This window comes from Homarus americanus, unplaced genomic scaffold (genome assembly GCF_018991925.1).
Source record: "Homarus americanus isolate GMGI-L3 unplaced genomic scaffold, GMGI_Hamer_2.0 scaffold47967, whole genome shotgun sequence".
In the NCBI taxonomy this organism is placed as follows: domain Eukaryota; kingdom Metazoa; phylum Arthropoda; class Malacostraca; order Decapoda; family Nephropidae; genus Homarus; species Homarus americanus.
Window position 1 is genome coordinate 2,673,151 of NW_024731965.1, and position 15,486 is coordinate 2,688,636.

Below are 15,486 nucleotides of genomic sequence, written 5' to 3' on the forward strand. Positions count from 1 at the left end.
GTTTATATTATTGTTGATTAATAATTTATATATAGTGAGTTTTTGTTACTTCTGGAGGTTTCCTTGTGGGGTTTTTTAGGTGAATAATAATTAATCTATTGTTATATGGCTTAGGAGAATTAATATAATTTATTTAATCTTTTTTTAACCTGTATAATGGAACATGTAAAATATATATTGGTTTAATTTAATCTATCAATGTAGAGGAATAGTGATGATGACCCAATGATTTTTTTTTGGTGATGCAATATACAGATTTACTAAGGAATGTCTAGCTGTAGTTACTGATTAATATTATAGTTGTTCTTGATATACTTAGATAACTAATTGAATTGTATTATTTATAGAACAGAGTCAATACATTAAAGCAATGCCCCTTAGTTTTTAGAGCCAGGAATATTTGGACCATCTAAAGATTCCCCTGCTAGCTTATTTTATCTGATTATTAAACAAACTAATCTAACAAAATTAACCTAACCTTGCTTAACTTAATTTAATTTAACCTTACCCAAATTAACATAGTCTACCCTCCAATGACTCGTTTGGGTGTTCAATAATCAGGTTAAATAAGCTAGGGTGTATAATATCATTGATTTTATCCACTAAATTTACTAGATAATATAATTTAGGAGTAAATTTTATAATTATGTAAATTAATATGAAACAGAACGGATTTTTTTTTATATAATAGAACAAGTTACCGAGTTAATCACCTGACCCAACTAGTAGTAAAGAGTGTTATAATGAGAGATAATCAGTATTAATAAAGTGAGATAGTATTATAAAATATGGTAGAGACATTAAAATAAATAAACTATCAATTTGTTCATAAATTTTATATTCATGACACTTAATATATTCTTAATATATTCTCTTCACTTTCCTATACTTCAGTTTATTATAGTTCTTAAGAAAACACTAATATTAATTTTATGAAACAAACTTTAAATATCTATAAATGATCTACAGTTTACATAAAGGTTCACTTCAACCATCAGCTGAGGTTTGTTTACTTACACAAGATTCCCGGCTGGTCCAGTCTAGCCTCCCCTGTCTAGCCTTGGCCTCCAGTCTAGCCTCCCCTGTCTAGCCTTGGCCTCCAGTCTAGCCTCCCCTGTCTAGCCTCCAGTCTAGCCTCCTGTCTAGCCTCCAGTCTAGCCTCCCCTGTCTTGGCCTCCAGTCTAGCCTCCTGTCTAGCCTCCTGTCTAGCCTCCCCAGTCTAGCCTCCCCTCCCCCTCCAGTCTAGCCTCCCCTGTCTCCCCTCCAGTCTAGCCTCCCCTGTCTTCCCCCTCCAGTCTAGCCTCCTGTCCTCCAGTCTAACCTCCCTGTCTTCCCCTCCAGTCTAGCCTCCTGTCTTCCCCCTCCAGTCTAGCCTCCTGTCTTGGCCTCAGTCCTAGCCTCCCTGTCTTCCCCTCCTGTCTAGCCTCCCCAGTCTAGCCTCCCCTGTCTTGCCCTCCAGTCTAGCCTCCCTGTCTCCCCCTCCAGTCTAGCCTCCCCTGTCTAGCCTCCCCAGTCTCAACTATGGCCTTTGACATGAAGAAAGAAGAAGACGTCAAAGAGTTTATTGATAATTTAGGAATAGAATATAGGTTTGGATGTTTCAGTGAAGGAAAACCTGACAGTGAGTAATGTCTAATGTTTCCTTGTAACTAATTTAAAACATCTTTCTTAATATCTTTATAATGATATAAAGTTTTGATGATGCATGTAAAGATAATGATAATAAGAAAGCTTTTGTCTATAGTGACTTGTGGCAGGTGACTCAAACCAGCCTTATCTAACTATAAAATAATGTTAAAATGACTGTTCTTACCATTAGTTATATATTATGGGTAATTTATTTGGCAGTGGATATTTTGCCTTGACCGGATAAGTTCCTACTAACGCTATTTGACCGTAACTCTGGTAACATTTGGTATTTATTTCGCCGTGAGTTGATCGTTGTGTAGTTAACCATTGTTCTGTTGTGCACGGAAACTTATCATTATAAAAGAGGCGACATTTACGACAACCGGTTAGTATTGACGACTAACTCGCGGACGAGTTATTTTAATTACTGTTTATATTCTTACTTTATTTTCATCGGTGAGTTTGATATGATGATCATTTATTGTGCAAATTTTTCGTTTCATAGATAATTAGACGCCTGGGCTCCACTAATTTGTCTTCCCGGCAGAAGTGAAGCCTCGCTCTGGTGCTGTGCCTTTCCCCGGGCTCGCTGCAGTTTCATTTTGAGCACGACGTGTGAAAGTTGTCGCCGGTCTTATATGGACGTAATTTGCGAATTTAGGGATAAATACAACGTGACCCTTCAGTTATTCAAAGACCACGGCATTATTCCTTTAAATAGAGACTGTCCACACTGCGGGAATCCCTGTGCTTTCAGACCGGAAAGAAATTTGTTCATCACTTCCTGAACGCCGTGGCTCGACGCTTCCTGCCAACATAGTAAATCACTCCGCCTTCTGGGCTGCATAAGTGGCCACGTGGCCGTATCATCAGTGGTTTGAAATTGTGAGAGAACACAGTTATAATACATTGTATTAAATGTGTCTGATTACAGATGAAACATTCAAGATCCATTGTGAGTAATGTTGAAAGCTTCAGCTGTATTTACTGTTGGTAAAAACTGTTAATAAGTTAGTGTAGAGTCTGCCAGTAAAAGTGACGAGTCCCTAATATCGTCCCTGGGGATGCATTGAGTTGCCAATTGCTACTGAAGTTAGATCACTTTGTTCCCAATCATCACAGAATCTGGTGTTTGTATTGAAATTATTGTCAGCTGTATATTTTAAAAAGTAATTAATCTCCTGAAAAGAATATGTCAGCCTTCTTATCTCCAAGATCTAACGGCACACTCGCAGTCGGCCCTCGTCTCCATGTTGACGAGGTCGTAAGAGAGAGACGACGTCACTTTGGGTGTTTAACGTCCATTTCACTAATGCCTGTCAAGCTCAAACTCTTATCAGATTGTAACAATAGATGTAAGAAATTGATCTGACTCATGACACTGATTTTCATAGCCAAATGTACAGCAGCTGATTTAAATAAAGTGTATGTCAATACGTGAATTGTCCTTTTTGGCATGCCTGAGTTGCCAGTTAGCCCGTATATAAACGCGTGCACGAGGAAGCTTGACACTTTTGCGGCGCTCCTCCAGGCACAGTGTGTTGTAGCTCAATACCCGCAGCTACCGGTCCAAGATGTCCACTGAAGGATGTCTTTAATATGGCAAGATCACCGGCGCACCCAGGGAAAACCGTGATAAGGCATCCTGCACCAAGTCTACCCTGGTGCTACTATTGAACGAGCTTCAGCTCAGTAGTAAACGCCAGCGGTGTCGGCCTAATGTAACCGAGTCTTGCCTGGTGCACTAATCTCCGTTATATGTGCCAAATAGTGTTCTTGTACATGATTGGGGATAATTAGCAGAAATATAATTGTTCCAAGTTGATTATTACAGTACTGTACCAGTATTAGAGTTTGTATATGAGTAAACCATCCACTGTCTACTCCCAACGGAGATCTGGTACACGTTCCATGTTCATTAATATCTGTGCTATTGACAGCTGTGTAAAATCTTTATTGTCAAAGAAATAATATAATAATTGTTTAGTATTGTACCAAATAATCAAAGATCTATTTTGTTACTTATTAGTAAGACCTAGTGGATAAGACCTAGTGGTCCATTCTTGTCTGAGTGTGTTTCAATTGTCGTCTTATTCACTTTTGATTTTAATAATTATTGACCGAGTAAATTGTGAGTATCGCCTCTCTTTCCCTTCTAACAATTGGTTCTCAGAAAATAAATACTGTACTGTAACCCACGTGTCTAAGCTCGTATCTACCTAATGATAGCAGTTATATTCTACTAAAAGCCTGGGTGGTAGCTGTCTACCTTTGTAAGTATAATAATTATACCAATAGGTGTTGTTAAAGAATGATGTGGTTTATGAGGGTTAATCCATTGAATAAAATATAACTAAGCACTGATAAATATTGAAAGAAGTAAAGGGAAAGATATTGAAACAAATATTTAATACAGTTAACCCTCACTTTACGCGGTCCCACATTCCGCGTTTCCACGTTTACGCGGTGCCCTGCCGGAACCCAGGATGCTCACATTCCGCGGTGCGTGTACCCCTTTACGCGGAGAGCGGCTGGCGAGCCGCGCCATTTTTGGATCCAAACCTCCCGCCATCCGCCATGTTGTGTAAGCGGCGCGAACATGGTGCGCACAAGGTCGCCCAGTCATCAAAACATTACCAGTTCTTCACCCGCCACCCACCACAGCCGGCCCAAGTCAGTGATAGTGATAATTATGGTGAGGATATGGACTTATATGGACTTTGGGGAGTTTGACAAAGAGGCCCTGCAAGCCTCTGTGGTGGATAGTGATACAATTGATACAAGTGACACAGGTGAGGGCCAATAATCTGCCCTCTGCCTCGGAACCAACCGCCCATCCCCGTGTGCCCAGCCATTTTTTCTACTAATGTAAGTGTTAAAAAACCTAATATTATTGATATTTCTCTTAATTATTAATTGTGTGTGCATACCATCATAAAGTTAAGATAATATTTTTACTACAACATAGTTGTGTGTCGTCAAAAAGTGGAGTTTGGGGATCGGCCCGGACTCCATTTCAATTAATCCCATATGTTATGTTATTCACTTTACGGCGGGACCCTCCGGGTTACATTAACGCGTAAAGTGAGGGTTAACTGTATATAGAAAAGAAAGATAAAGAATATTTAGTTATAGAAATAAAGTAATAAGCATTCTGTTATAAAGACTTAGAAAAATATAGAGAAAATAAAATAATGAAAAGAAAAATATAAGATAGATTTATAAAAGATATCTTACACAGATATATTAAAAAGATAAGAAGATAATATTAATAGAGTAAATAAAACCCCTCCCGCCCCGCCCCCTTTATAAGCTGCAGTACTGTGGTAGGAAAATAATTTGTTTGTTAACCTTCCTGTGCAGCTGTGTACTATATGTAACTCTCAGAAACTTGTGTTATGATGCTAAAGTGTGACTAATTTATGAAGTAGTTCCAGTCATTAGTTGAGGCTCTAAATGTTTCAGTTCATCATAGAGTATAGAAGGAAGTAAAGAATGTTGTCATGTGTTCCAGGTTGTCATCTGCTTGGTGACTATCTGGAAGGTGTGAAGAAGGACTTTGAAAAAGCTGCCAAAGTTTATCGAAGCAACTGTGATGAATCGTCATTTGCTAAGAGCTGTTATAAATATGCCAATTATAATTTTCTTGGTAAGGGATGTAAACAGAACATGGAAGAAGCTTATTGTTATTATCTGAAGGGCTGCACGGCTGGTGACTACGACTCTTGTCTCAATGGTGGCCTCATGTGTGTGTCTCATACACCAACTAATGATCACAGACCTAAGAATTATGAAAAGGTATGTACAGTACAGTAGTCATCATTATGAATGTGTACAACAAAGTATAGGATTAGTCTGAACATTTTGTGTGTGGTGATATTTACAAAGGACACAGTTGAAAGATATAAAGTTCTCTTACCTTTTGATGACACATGTACGTACAGTATGTGTTTAATTACCCAGAGTTCTCAGGACCCCAAAATATGTGACTTACGTCTTCAGAAGATGCTTTCTCTCTTGACTCGACCATAACCCCTAAAATGAGTTACTTGGAGGCGTCAATTATAAGTTTTGATGGTCACACTCTTCCTTCGGTCATCTGGAACAGTACATTATTATGTTAGTCACCAACGACACACCTACAGTGTCTGAAGGTGGTCGAAGTGTGCTGTATCCACGTTGTCCCTAATTGGTAGTCGTGCTTATGGGACCAACTTTCACTGTATATAAAATTTGTTATTCCTCTTTGCATGCAGTGAACTGTTTCACATTAACCCCTTCACTGCTTGGATGCCACTTTTAATATTTTATTTGTCCCTGTACACAAGGGGTATGATCTCATAATTAATTCCAATATGTAACCTGTGTATACACCAGATTTATAACCATACAGGGCTTGGAGCTGCTAGACAAGGCGTGCACCGGCAACAATGCCTTCTCCTGCTACTACATCTCGGGGATTTTCATCCAGGGAGTGAAGGATGCTGTCAGTAAGGATATGAACAAAGCCTTTGATTACTCCATGAAGGCATGTAACCTTGGCAACATGTACGCTTGTGCGAACATCTCTCAGGTACAGTATTTTGTATCACTGTGTCATCATTATTGTCTTATACCCATTAGTGTTGGGTGGGTCGAGGGTTACAGTACTGATAGGAGGTGAACGATACAAGACAAGTTTGGACAGTTAGAGGAAAAGGCTAGAGGGGTGTGAACAAATACCCACATATACAGTATGTACTAATACTCTCAACTTGCTTAGCTGTAAACAAAGGGAATATTTATTATCTATTGACTCATAACAATTTATAACATAGACTGATTTGAGGCATCACCATCAATGTTTTACAGCTGGTTTGTATTAACACTGTCTGTCTATACTCCAAGTTTCAATTTCTCACTTCTGGGGACATGTGTTCTTGAGCTGTTTTCATCAGCCTCTTTACAGATTATGGCTTGGTTTACAAATGCTCAAAGTGTTAATACATCTTGTATCGTAACTGCTGTACCGTGTCGCTCGCTGATCTTCATAACAGCGACAGATGTCTATATTTAATGATGTCACAGTAACTGAGGTCACTTGTTGCCTTTCATCCATTCCATGAGTAGACTTCATCCTTATCATCACTATACAGTAAGTGCTCCTGTACTTATGAATGAGTTACGTTCCATTTGTTTGTAAGCCCTTTTTTTATTTTGTAGGTGGTTCAAACAGTCAATTGGACAGGTTTGTTTGTATCTCTGAATGATGGTAAGTAGGGGATCACCTATCACAACACTTAGGCCTCACAAGAACTAGTACGTCTCATATCATACACCTCACAGAAGTTCATGATGACCCTTAGTGGCCCATAGGTATTTGTCTTATGAGCAGGTAATGATGCCAAGTATTTCACAAGAGCTTTTGATGATGTAAATAATACGCAGGTGCTTGTGGTGTGTTGGTAGTGTCTCACAAGTGTTCATAATGATCTCAGGTGTCTCACAAGTGTTCATAATGATCTCAGGTGTCTCACAAGTGTCATCTCAGATGTTTCAAGAGTGTTCATTCTGATGCCACAAAAGCTCATAATGATGCCAGGTAAGTCAAATGTGGTCATAACACTGGCAGGAGTTAATAAAGAGTCCTGGCTTATCTTATGATGCTTCTCTCCAATAGGGAACTCCTCTCTGGCCACAATAGAGAAGACTCCTGGCTACCTTATCACTACCTATACCTCTGTTCTCTCCCACAGTTATGAGTGATCATTATGATGTCACGTCACACATAGGTGCTTATAATGATGACAGGTGTGGTGGTAATGATGATGACAGGTGTCTCACAGGTGATCATGATGATGACAATGTGCATCTTCCAGGATAATAAAGGCAACTGAAAGCCCTATTGAGGTGTTGGTAGTGTGAGGAGGACAACTGGGACACCTGACACATTTGATGAATCCTAAAATTGTTGTGCAGTTTAAAAAAAATGGTTGTTATCATGTGAGGAACACTGCATATTAACCCCTTCACTACAGGGATGCCACCTTTAATGTTTTATTTCACTAATATGAGACGATTTTCTCCAGCTGAGAGGGGACCCATTACTGTACACATGGAGTTAAGGATTAAAATATGTCTCGGGAGGTTGGCTTATTGTCAAAAGTTCACTGGTAGTGTCTAGATACTGTACAGAGTCTGACTCTCTCTGTGGGTGTTGTTCCTCTTCCTCTGAAAGGAATGATCTGGGCTTAATGTTCATGTTTTACTACTTAAGGTTCTTAAATGGTACTGCACCACTACGGTTTGTCACTGTAAATATCAAAGGATTTTTTTCTTAAGCCTTTCTGTATGGGGTCACCTCTGAGCTGAATAAAATCATCTAACATTAGTCAAATAAAATATTAAAAGTGGCATTGTGTAGTGAAGGAGTTATGAAATATAACCATTAAATTATTGGTAGGTTTTGATAAATATGAACTAATATATCAGATATAAAATACTAAATATTCCCTGCGAACAGATGTATCGCAAAGGAGACGGTGTGAAGAAAGACGAAACAAAGAGTGATGAGTTCAAGAAGAAGGCTCTAGACATGCAAGATCAGTTCAAGGAGCAGATGCAGCTACAGTTTCAACAAGGAAGTCAACAACAGTTATAGAACCATAGTAAAGTACAGTACTGAACTGTGCTTATGTGTAAATATTTTTTATGAGATACTAAAGAAATTCTGGTTATATTTTGTGTAAAGTAATGAGGTGAAAAGCAGGAGGTTTTATGTTCAGAGATTAAGTACAACATGTCTTATAGGCCACACAACCATAGGAAAATAATGTTCTTATATTCTCCAGCTGAGAGAAAGTAACACTAGAGACTTCGCCAGAGATGTTATTATCACAATCAATCAATTATCACTAGAGGAGAAGCAGGTTAATATTAATGTATGTACAGAAAGGTAGATGCTACACTCTGATTAGCATATCCTGTCATGTTGGTATTGATTAAATTGTTTTGCAGGTGATCAGTGTGTAGTATCTGGCTTTCCTCTGGTGTTAATTTCTCTGTTATCTTCGTTGCTTTCTCACGATTCTTTCACCTGAAGAAAAAAATTATTTACCTGTGGAGCACAACCTATGAGACATCCTTTATCATAGCTATACCCTGAACTTTTTGTCAGAGGTGTGAGCTATTTATTAAAGCACGGTACTGTAATGGTGAGCTATTCTTCTTCACTGCCAGTTGTTGATGAGACGTACTGTGCCTAGATGGACGTCAGCCACAGAGTTCTCTTCTTAAATATTACAATATTATCTCCTCTCATAGTAATGTGGTACAGATGCAAGAAGTAAACAGAAAAAACCCACAAAATGGAAGTGTTTTGAGAGAATTTTAGGTTCACATATTGTGGAGAAAATCACAATATAGTATCCACATTCAACATACAAACCAGCCGTTGCTTCAGATCCAAGGACTGTACCATACACCGTAGCCTCAGTACGTTGCAACGAGTCAAAACAAAGAATGTGCAGATGTTCAAATGGTATACTGTCGGACTTCACAACACATGATTCAAGCCGCGTAGTCCTCTGTGTTTTGCCATTTTTAACGCATTACCGGAGAAATGTAGTTTTTTTTAACCTAACTATAAGGGAGTTCAGTTTAGATAGTTATTAATTCATAGTATTGTATTGTGTCTAGTTTATGTTATTGATGGTGGTGCAGGATGTGTGGCTGTTGTGGCCAGTGGTGCAACAAGACATGAAGACAACAACTGAAGACATGAGGACAAAAACTGAAGACATGACGACAACTGAAGACATGAAGACAATGACTGAAGACAATGATCAGGATGTAAGAAGCTGCTCTCAGCACTTAGGAAAAATGATAGAATAATATGGAGAATGTACCGGGTAGTTGAAGGGTAACCAAAACTTTCTGGGTAAAACTTAACATGAAAAGTGGCATCTAGTAATGAAGAGGTTAGTGGAGATAATGTATTAACCCCTTGTGTACTGGGTTCCCTCTGTGTTGTATAAAGTCATCTTGCGTTAACCTAATAAAATATTAAAAGTGGCATCCCTGAAGTAAAGGGATAAGGGGTGTTACTTGTTGTCCACTACCTGTTCGCTTTTCATGACACGACCACACACTAAACTTACCTGTTACCTGAAGGGAGTTTGTCACATGTTAACAATGATATTGAATCATTTTAGTGATATTTTTAACTAATTAACAAATTGGAAAAAGATAAGACAGACAAATACAATTAAAAATACAATTACTAGCTACTGGTAATGTATCTTGAAGTCATCGTCCCCAATCATGTCTTGTGTTCCTCTCGTCGTACAAAGACTTACTGTACTTAGTTTAAATGACAAACTTCACACCATCCAGCAAACTCAACTGGATTCTTGCATTAAAACTGAGGGTCTGTGGCTCATGAAGTCAAGTACTGTACTGTATACTGTACGGCATTTACCCAACAGTGTAGTGGTGCCAATTGTGGTGACTATAGAAGTGTAAGATGTGGACTTAACCATACAAATGTTTAACTCAGGAACCATGAATGCTTTTTTAAATCTGTGTAATCATCAGTTGATAGTATTCATACAGTACAGTACAGGAAAGATGTGATGCAGTCATATGGACCACAGAGACCAAAAGGACTTATACCACATCATCATTTATTATGAGGGATTTCTACAGGGTGTTAGTGAAGTAATGCTATAGTTATTCCTTGTTATACCTACATTGTTATATACCTTGTTATACTAATACTTGTATTGAGAATGGCATCCACTTCCAACATTTACTGTGACCATTTACAATAATTGCTGTAAGTAGAGCAAGGTACAGATAACAATATAAGACTGGAGGAAACAGTAACTATTGGCCCATACTGGGCAGTCCCATTTACACCCAACCCCTATTGCTCATAATCCATCCAACCTTTGTTTGAAGCTATCCAGCGTATTCGAGTTAATGATGATGTTTGGTAACTTGTTCCACTCATCCACTACTCTATTTCCAAACCAATGTTTACCTATTTCGCGCCTAAATCTAAATTTGTCTAATTTAAAACCATTGTTACGAGTTCGCTCCTGGTTGGGTAGTTTGAGTACCTTTGTAATGTCCCCTTTGTTTAGCCCCGACTTCCATTTATACACCTCTATCATATCGCCCCTCACTCTACGTCTCTCGATGGAGTGCAAATTAAGATGCTTTAACCTGACTCTATACTCAAGGTTCCTAATGCCCGGGATTAGTCTTGTCATTCTCCTCTGAATTCTTTCTAGGGATTCTATATTCATTCTGTAGTACGGTGACCAGAACTGAACTGCATAATCCAAGTGAGGTCTCTCAAGCGCAAGATATAGTTTTAGGATGACCTCTCTAGTCTTGTAACTAAAACTCCTTTGTATGAACCCAAGTACTTTATTAGCCTTGTTACGAGCAAATACACATTGTTTACTTGGCTTAAGATTCCTACTTATCATTAAAGTAAAAAATAAAAGTATTACTCTTAAATCGTTTTCACATTCGGATTTCTCTATAACATCGTTGTTCGTCTGGTATCCCTGTTTACATCTCCTATACTAAGTACTTTACATTTGTCCACATTGAATGTCATCTGCCTTTTTTCAGACCATTCAAAAAATTTGTTAGATCTTCCCGTAATTTTGCGGAGTCCTCGTCAGGTTTAATTACACTCCCTATTTTAGTGTCATCAGTACAGTACAGTATAACAAGGAACAACTATAGTGTTAATTATTACAGGAGCACAGGGACTTTTCTAACACCCTGTACAGTATCTGTGTTTAGCTCATAACATTACTGCACTGGTTGTAAATGACACCACTTACACACTGACCCTTGAGTACAGTACAATCAATGTTGACTGTACTGTACCAACTCTTATGGACTATTCATATAATTTATGTTTTTTGGAAATTATTTATGTGTGTATATTGTACATATTTGTTGGAGGTTACACATGTTCAGGTTTTTCAACAAAGATTGGCACCTTTAATAAAAATTGTTAGAAATGTGTTTTTTTTTTCAGAACTTGTTGCATGGTGTTCTGGTCAAACAATTATACCACAGATCTGAGAATGGGAAAGATATGGAATAAATGTAAAGGTTGAAGAACACACTGAGCCAGAACACAATTAGTTACTGTATGAATTGAGCAATACTCTCATGGCTCCTGTGGGTAATGAACACTATGATAGAGCAATAGCTGAACTTGGTGATGAAAAGCTACACAAACCCTTTTACCTTTTAATATATAGATAAGTAACTTCTCATTCAACTCCACAATTGACCTCACTAGAAGAAGTGCAGTGTAGGGTTACTAGAATTATTCTCCAAGTGAATCATCTCCAATACCCAAGTCGGCTGAGGCCTTTTGATTGATGGCCTCTCAAACAAGACACAAGAGGGTGGACGTCACAGAAACATTAAAAGACCTGAGGGATGGAAAGCATTATAATATACAGTATTCGTTCTGTACCTTAATTACATGCAATACAAATTTTGGATCGTGATTGTACTACAGTAACAGTACAGTACTGTACATGATAATTTATAAAGTGCTTACATGTATGATGTAATTTTTTTCATACTCATATTGTATTTTACTGGACCGTACTGTACATGTAATGAATTCCAAATAAAATCACTCGGTCAGTCAATCAATGCAATATATTGATAATTAATTTCAATAAAAACAAAATTAATTGTTAACATAATTTGACACAAATTAACGATATTTAATAATATCGAACCTAAACATTATACAAACAAAAAGCTGAATTTGATGATGAGTCTAGCTGCATTGAACCTGACCTGACCTGGCCTTAGATATGAACCCATTGAACTGAGCTTCTGTTGCTCTAGGGAAGACCAGCTTGGTGAACTGACCTCTTCTGGCTGTTTCTGTATTACATTGGTCATTGTTTTTTGTGATATATTTCTCAAGAAAACTAAGGTTTTCTATTGGCGATCCAACAGTACCAGACACTGTATGGGGTTACATGTTCAGCCCAGAGTTGATTTATTACAGATATATGTCATTATGATGTATTTATACCCGAGTGATGACTGAAGTATAACACATTGACTATGGGGTAAAGAATGACCAGCCCAGAGTTGATTTATTACAGATATATGTCATTAAGATGTATTTATACCCGAGTGATGACTGAAGTATAACACATTGACTATGGAGTAAAGAATGACCAGCCCAGAGTTGATTTATTACAGATATATGTCATTAAGATGTATTTATACCCTGGTGATGACTGAAGTATAACACATTGACTATGGGGTAAAGAATGACCAGCCCAGAGTTGGTTTATTACAGATATATGTCATTAAGATGTATTTATACCCTGGTGATGACTGAAGTATAACACATTGACTATGGGGTAAAGAATGACCAGCCCAGAGTTGGTTTATTACAGATATATGTCATTAAGATGTATTTATACCCTAGTGATGACTGAAGTATAACACATTGACTATGGGGTAAAGAATGACCAGCCCAGAGTTGGTTTATTACAGATATATGTCATTAAGATGTATTTATACCCTAGTGATGACTGAAGTATAACACATTGACTATGGGGTAAAGAATGACCAGCCCAGAGTTGGTTTATTACAGATATATGTCATTAAGATGTATTTATACCCTGGTGATGACTGAAGTATAACACATTGACTATGGGGTAAAGAATGACCAGCCCAGAGTTGGTTTATTACAGATATATGTCATTAAGATGTATTTATACCCTGGTAATGACTGAAGTATAACACATTGACTATGGGGTAAAGAATGACCAGCCCAGAGTTGGTTTATTACAGATATATGTCATTAAGATGTATTTATACCCTAGTGATGACTGAAGTATAACACATTGACTATGGGGTAAAGAATGACCAGCCCAGAGTTGGTTTATTACAGATATATGTCATTAAGATGTATTTATACCCCAGTGATGACTGAAGTATAACACATTGACTATGGGTAAAGAATGACCAGCCCAGAGTTGGTTTATTACAGATATATGTCATTAAGATGTATTTATACCCTAGTGATGACTGAAGTATAACACATTGACTATGGGGTAAAGAATGACCAGCCCAGAGTTGGTTTATTACAGATATATGTCATTAAGATGTATTTATACCCTAGTGATGACTGAAGTATAACACATTGACTATGGGGTAAAGAATGACCAGCCCAGAGTTGGTTTATTACAGATATATGTCATTAAGATGTATTTATACCCTAGTGATGACTGAAGTATAACACATTGACTATGGGGTAAAGAATGACCAGCCCAGAGTTGATTTATTACAGATATATGTCATTAAGATGTATTTATACCCTGGTGATGACTGAAGTATAACACATTGACTATGGGGTAAAGAATGACCAGCCCAGAGTTGGTTTATTACAGATATATGTCATTAAGATGTATTTATACCCTGGTGATGACTGAAGTATAACACATTGACTATGGGGTAAAGAATGACCAGCCCAGAGTTGGTTTATTACAGATATATGTCATTAAGATGTATTTATACCCTAGTGATGACTGAAGTATAACACATTGACTATGGGGTAAAGAATGACCAGCCCAGAGTTGATTTATTACAGATATATGTCATTAAGATGTATTTATACCCTAGTGATGACTGAAGTATAACACATTGACTATGGGGTAAAGAATGACCAGCCCAGAGTTGATTTATTACAGATATATGTCATTAAGATGTATTTATACCCTAGTGATGACTGAAGTATAACACATTGACTATGGGGTAAAGAATGACCAGCCCAGAGTTGATTTATTACAGATATATGTCATTAAGATGTATTTATACCCGAGTGATGACTGAAGTATAACACATTGACTATGGGGTAAAGAATGACCAGCCCAGAGTTGGTTTATTACAGATATATGTCATTAAGATGTATTTATACCCTGGTAATGACTGAAGTATAACACATTGACTATGGGGTAAAGAATGACCAGCCCAGAGTTGATTTATTACAGATATATGTCATTAAGATGTATTTATACCCGAGTGATGACTGAAGTATAACACATTGACTATGGGGTAAAGAATGACGTCTCACCACACCCTCATAACTCTATCCAACATTACAAACCGAAAATTAAAGTAATATTTAATAACATATTAATTAAATACTAAATATATGTAGAAATATATTAATTATTACTTATATTTATCTTAATTGAGGTGTTAAAATACATTATTGAGGAGGGTGAGGGAGAGTGAGGGCGACCATTACTGAGGCTAACATGGCGGCGACCAGCAGTGGGGTAGAGTGGAGCCAACTTGTTAAGCCTATATTAGCTGCATCTTATGGCTCTCTTAACAAACAAGACCTTCCAGAACTAGTTAAAGCTATTGTTAAAAGGTTAGTCACAATATAATATACGTAGGACTTATAATATCTTAATAAATCTGAATTATGTGGAGGATTATTAACCGTAACATTAACCTAAGGAAATATATAACTCATATCTATAGACATTGGTTGAGGTTTTTTAGTGTTTTATCTCACTAATATATTATTAATACTGTAGAATTGGATATTATAATGATGAATCAATATGTTGGACCATGATACCCATGACTCCAGCTGTGCCACCCATGACTTAGCTAGTTAATAATAGTCTAGTTTAACACCGTAGTAACTTATATATGTAACTATTATATTAAAGATCAAGTGCATTAATTCATTTACCTGTTGAAATGATCTACTGGACAGTTTTTATTACGACTTATATAAAATACTTCAGTTTTTTACTGTTATCTCTTGTGACAAATACTGCAACAGGA

At 37.3% G+C, this 15,486-nt stretch overlaps 2 protein-coding genes across 6 annotated transcripts in view; both read left to right on the forward strand.

Moving 5' to 3' along the window:
• The first annotated feature begins 1,381 nt into the window (after positions 1-1,381).
• LOC121868136 (cytochrome c oxidase assembly factor 7 homolog) lies at positions 1,382-10,677 on the forward strand. The gene is made up of 4 exons (XM_042368443.1): positions 1,382-1,621; positions 5,144-5,427; positions 6,023-6,202; positions 8,132-10,677. The coding sequence occupies exons 1-4, from the start codon at positions 1,522-1,524 to the stop codon at positions 8,267-8,269; spliced, it is 702 nt and encodes a 233-aa protein (XP_042224377.1). The 5' UTR covers positions 1,382-1,521; the 3' UTR covers positions 8,270-10,677.
• A 4,264-nt stretch (positions 10,678-14,941) lies between these two features.
• The window catches only part of LOC121868137 (E3 ubiquitin-protein ligase UBR4-like), a 74,192-nt gene continuing 73,647 nt past the window's right edge, over positions 14,942-15,486 (forward strand). For all 5 annotated transcript variants that reach the window (XM_042368444.1, XM_042368447.1, XM_042368445.1 and 2 more), the window contains exon 1: positions 14,942-15,061. In XM_042368444.1, the coding sequence (XP_042224378.1) occupies positions 14,943-15,061 (119 nt within the window). In that variant the 5' untranslated portion in view covers position 14,942. The remainder of the gene's footprint in view (positions 15,062-15,486) is intronic.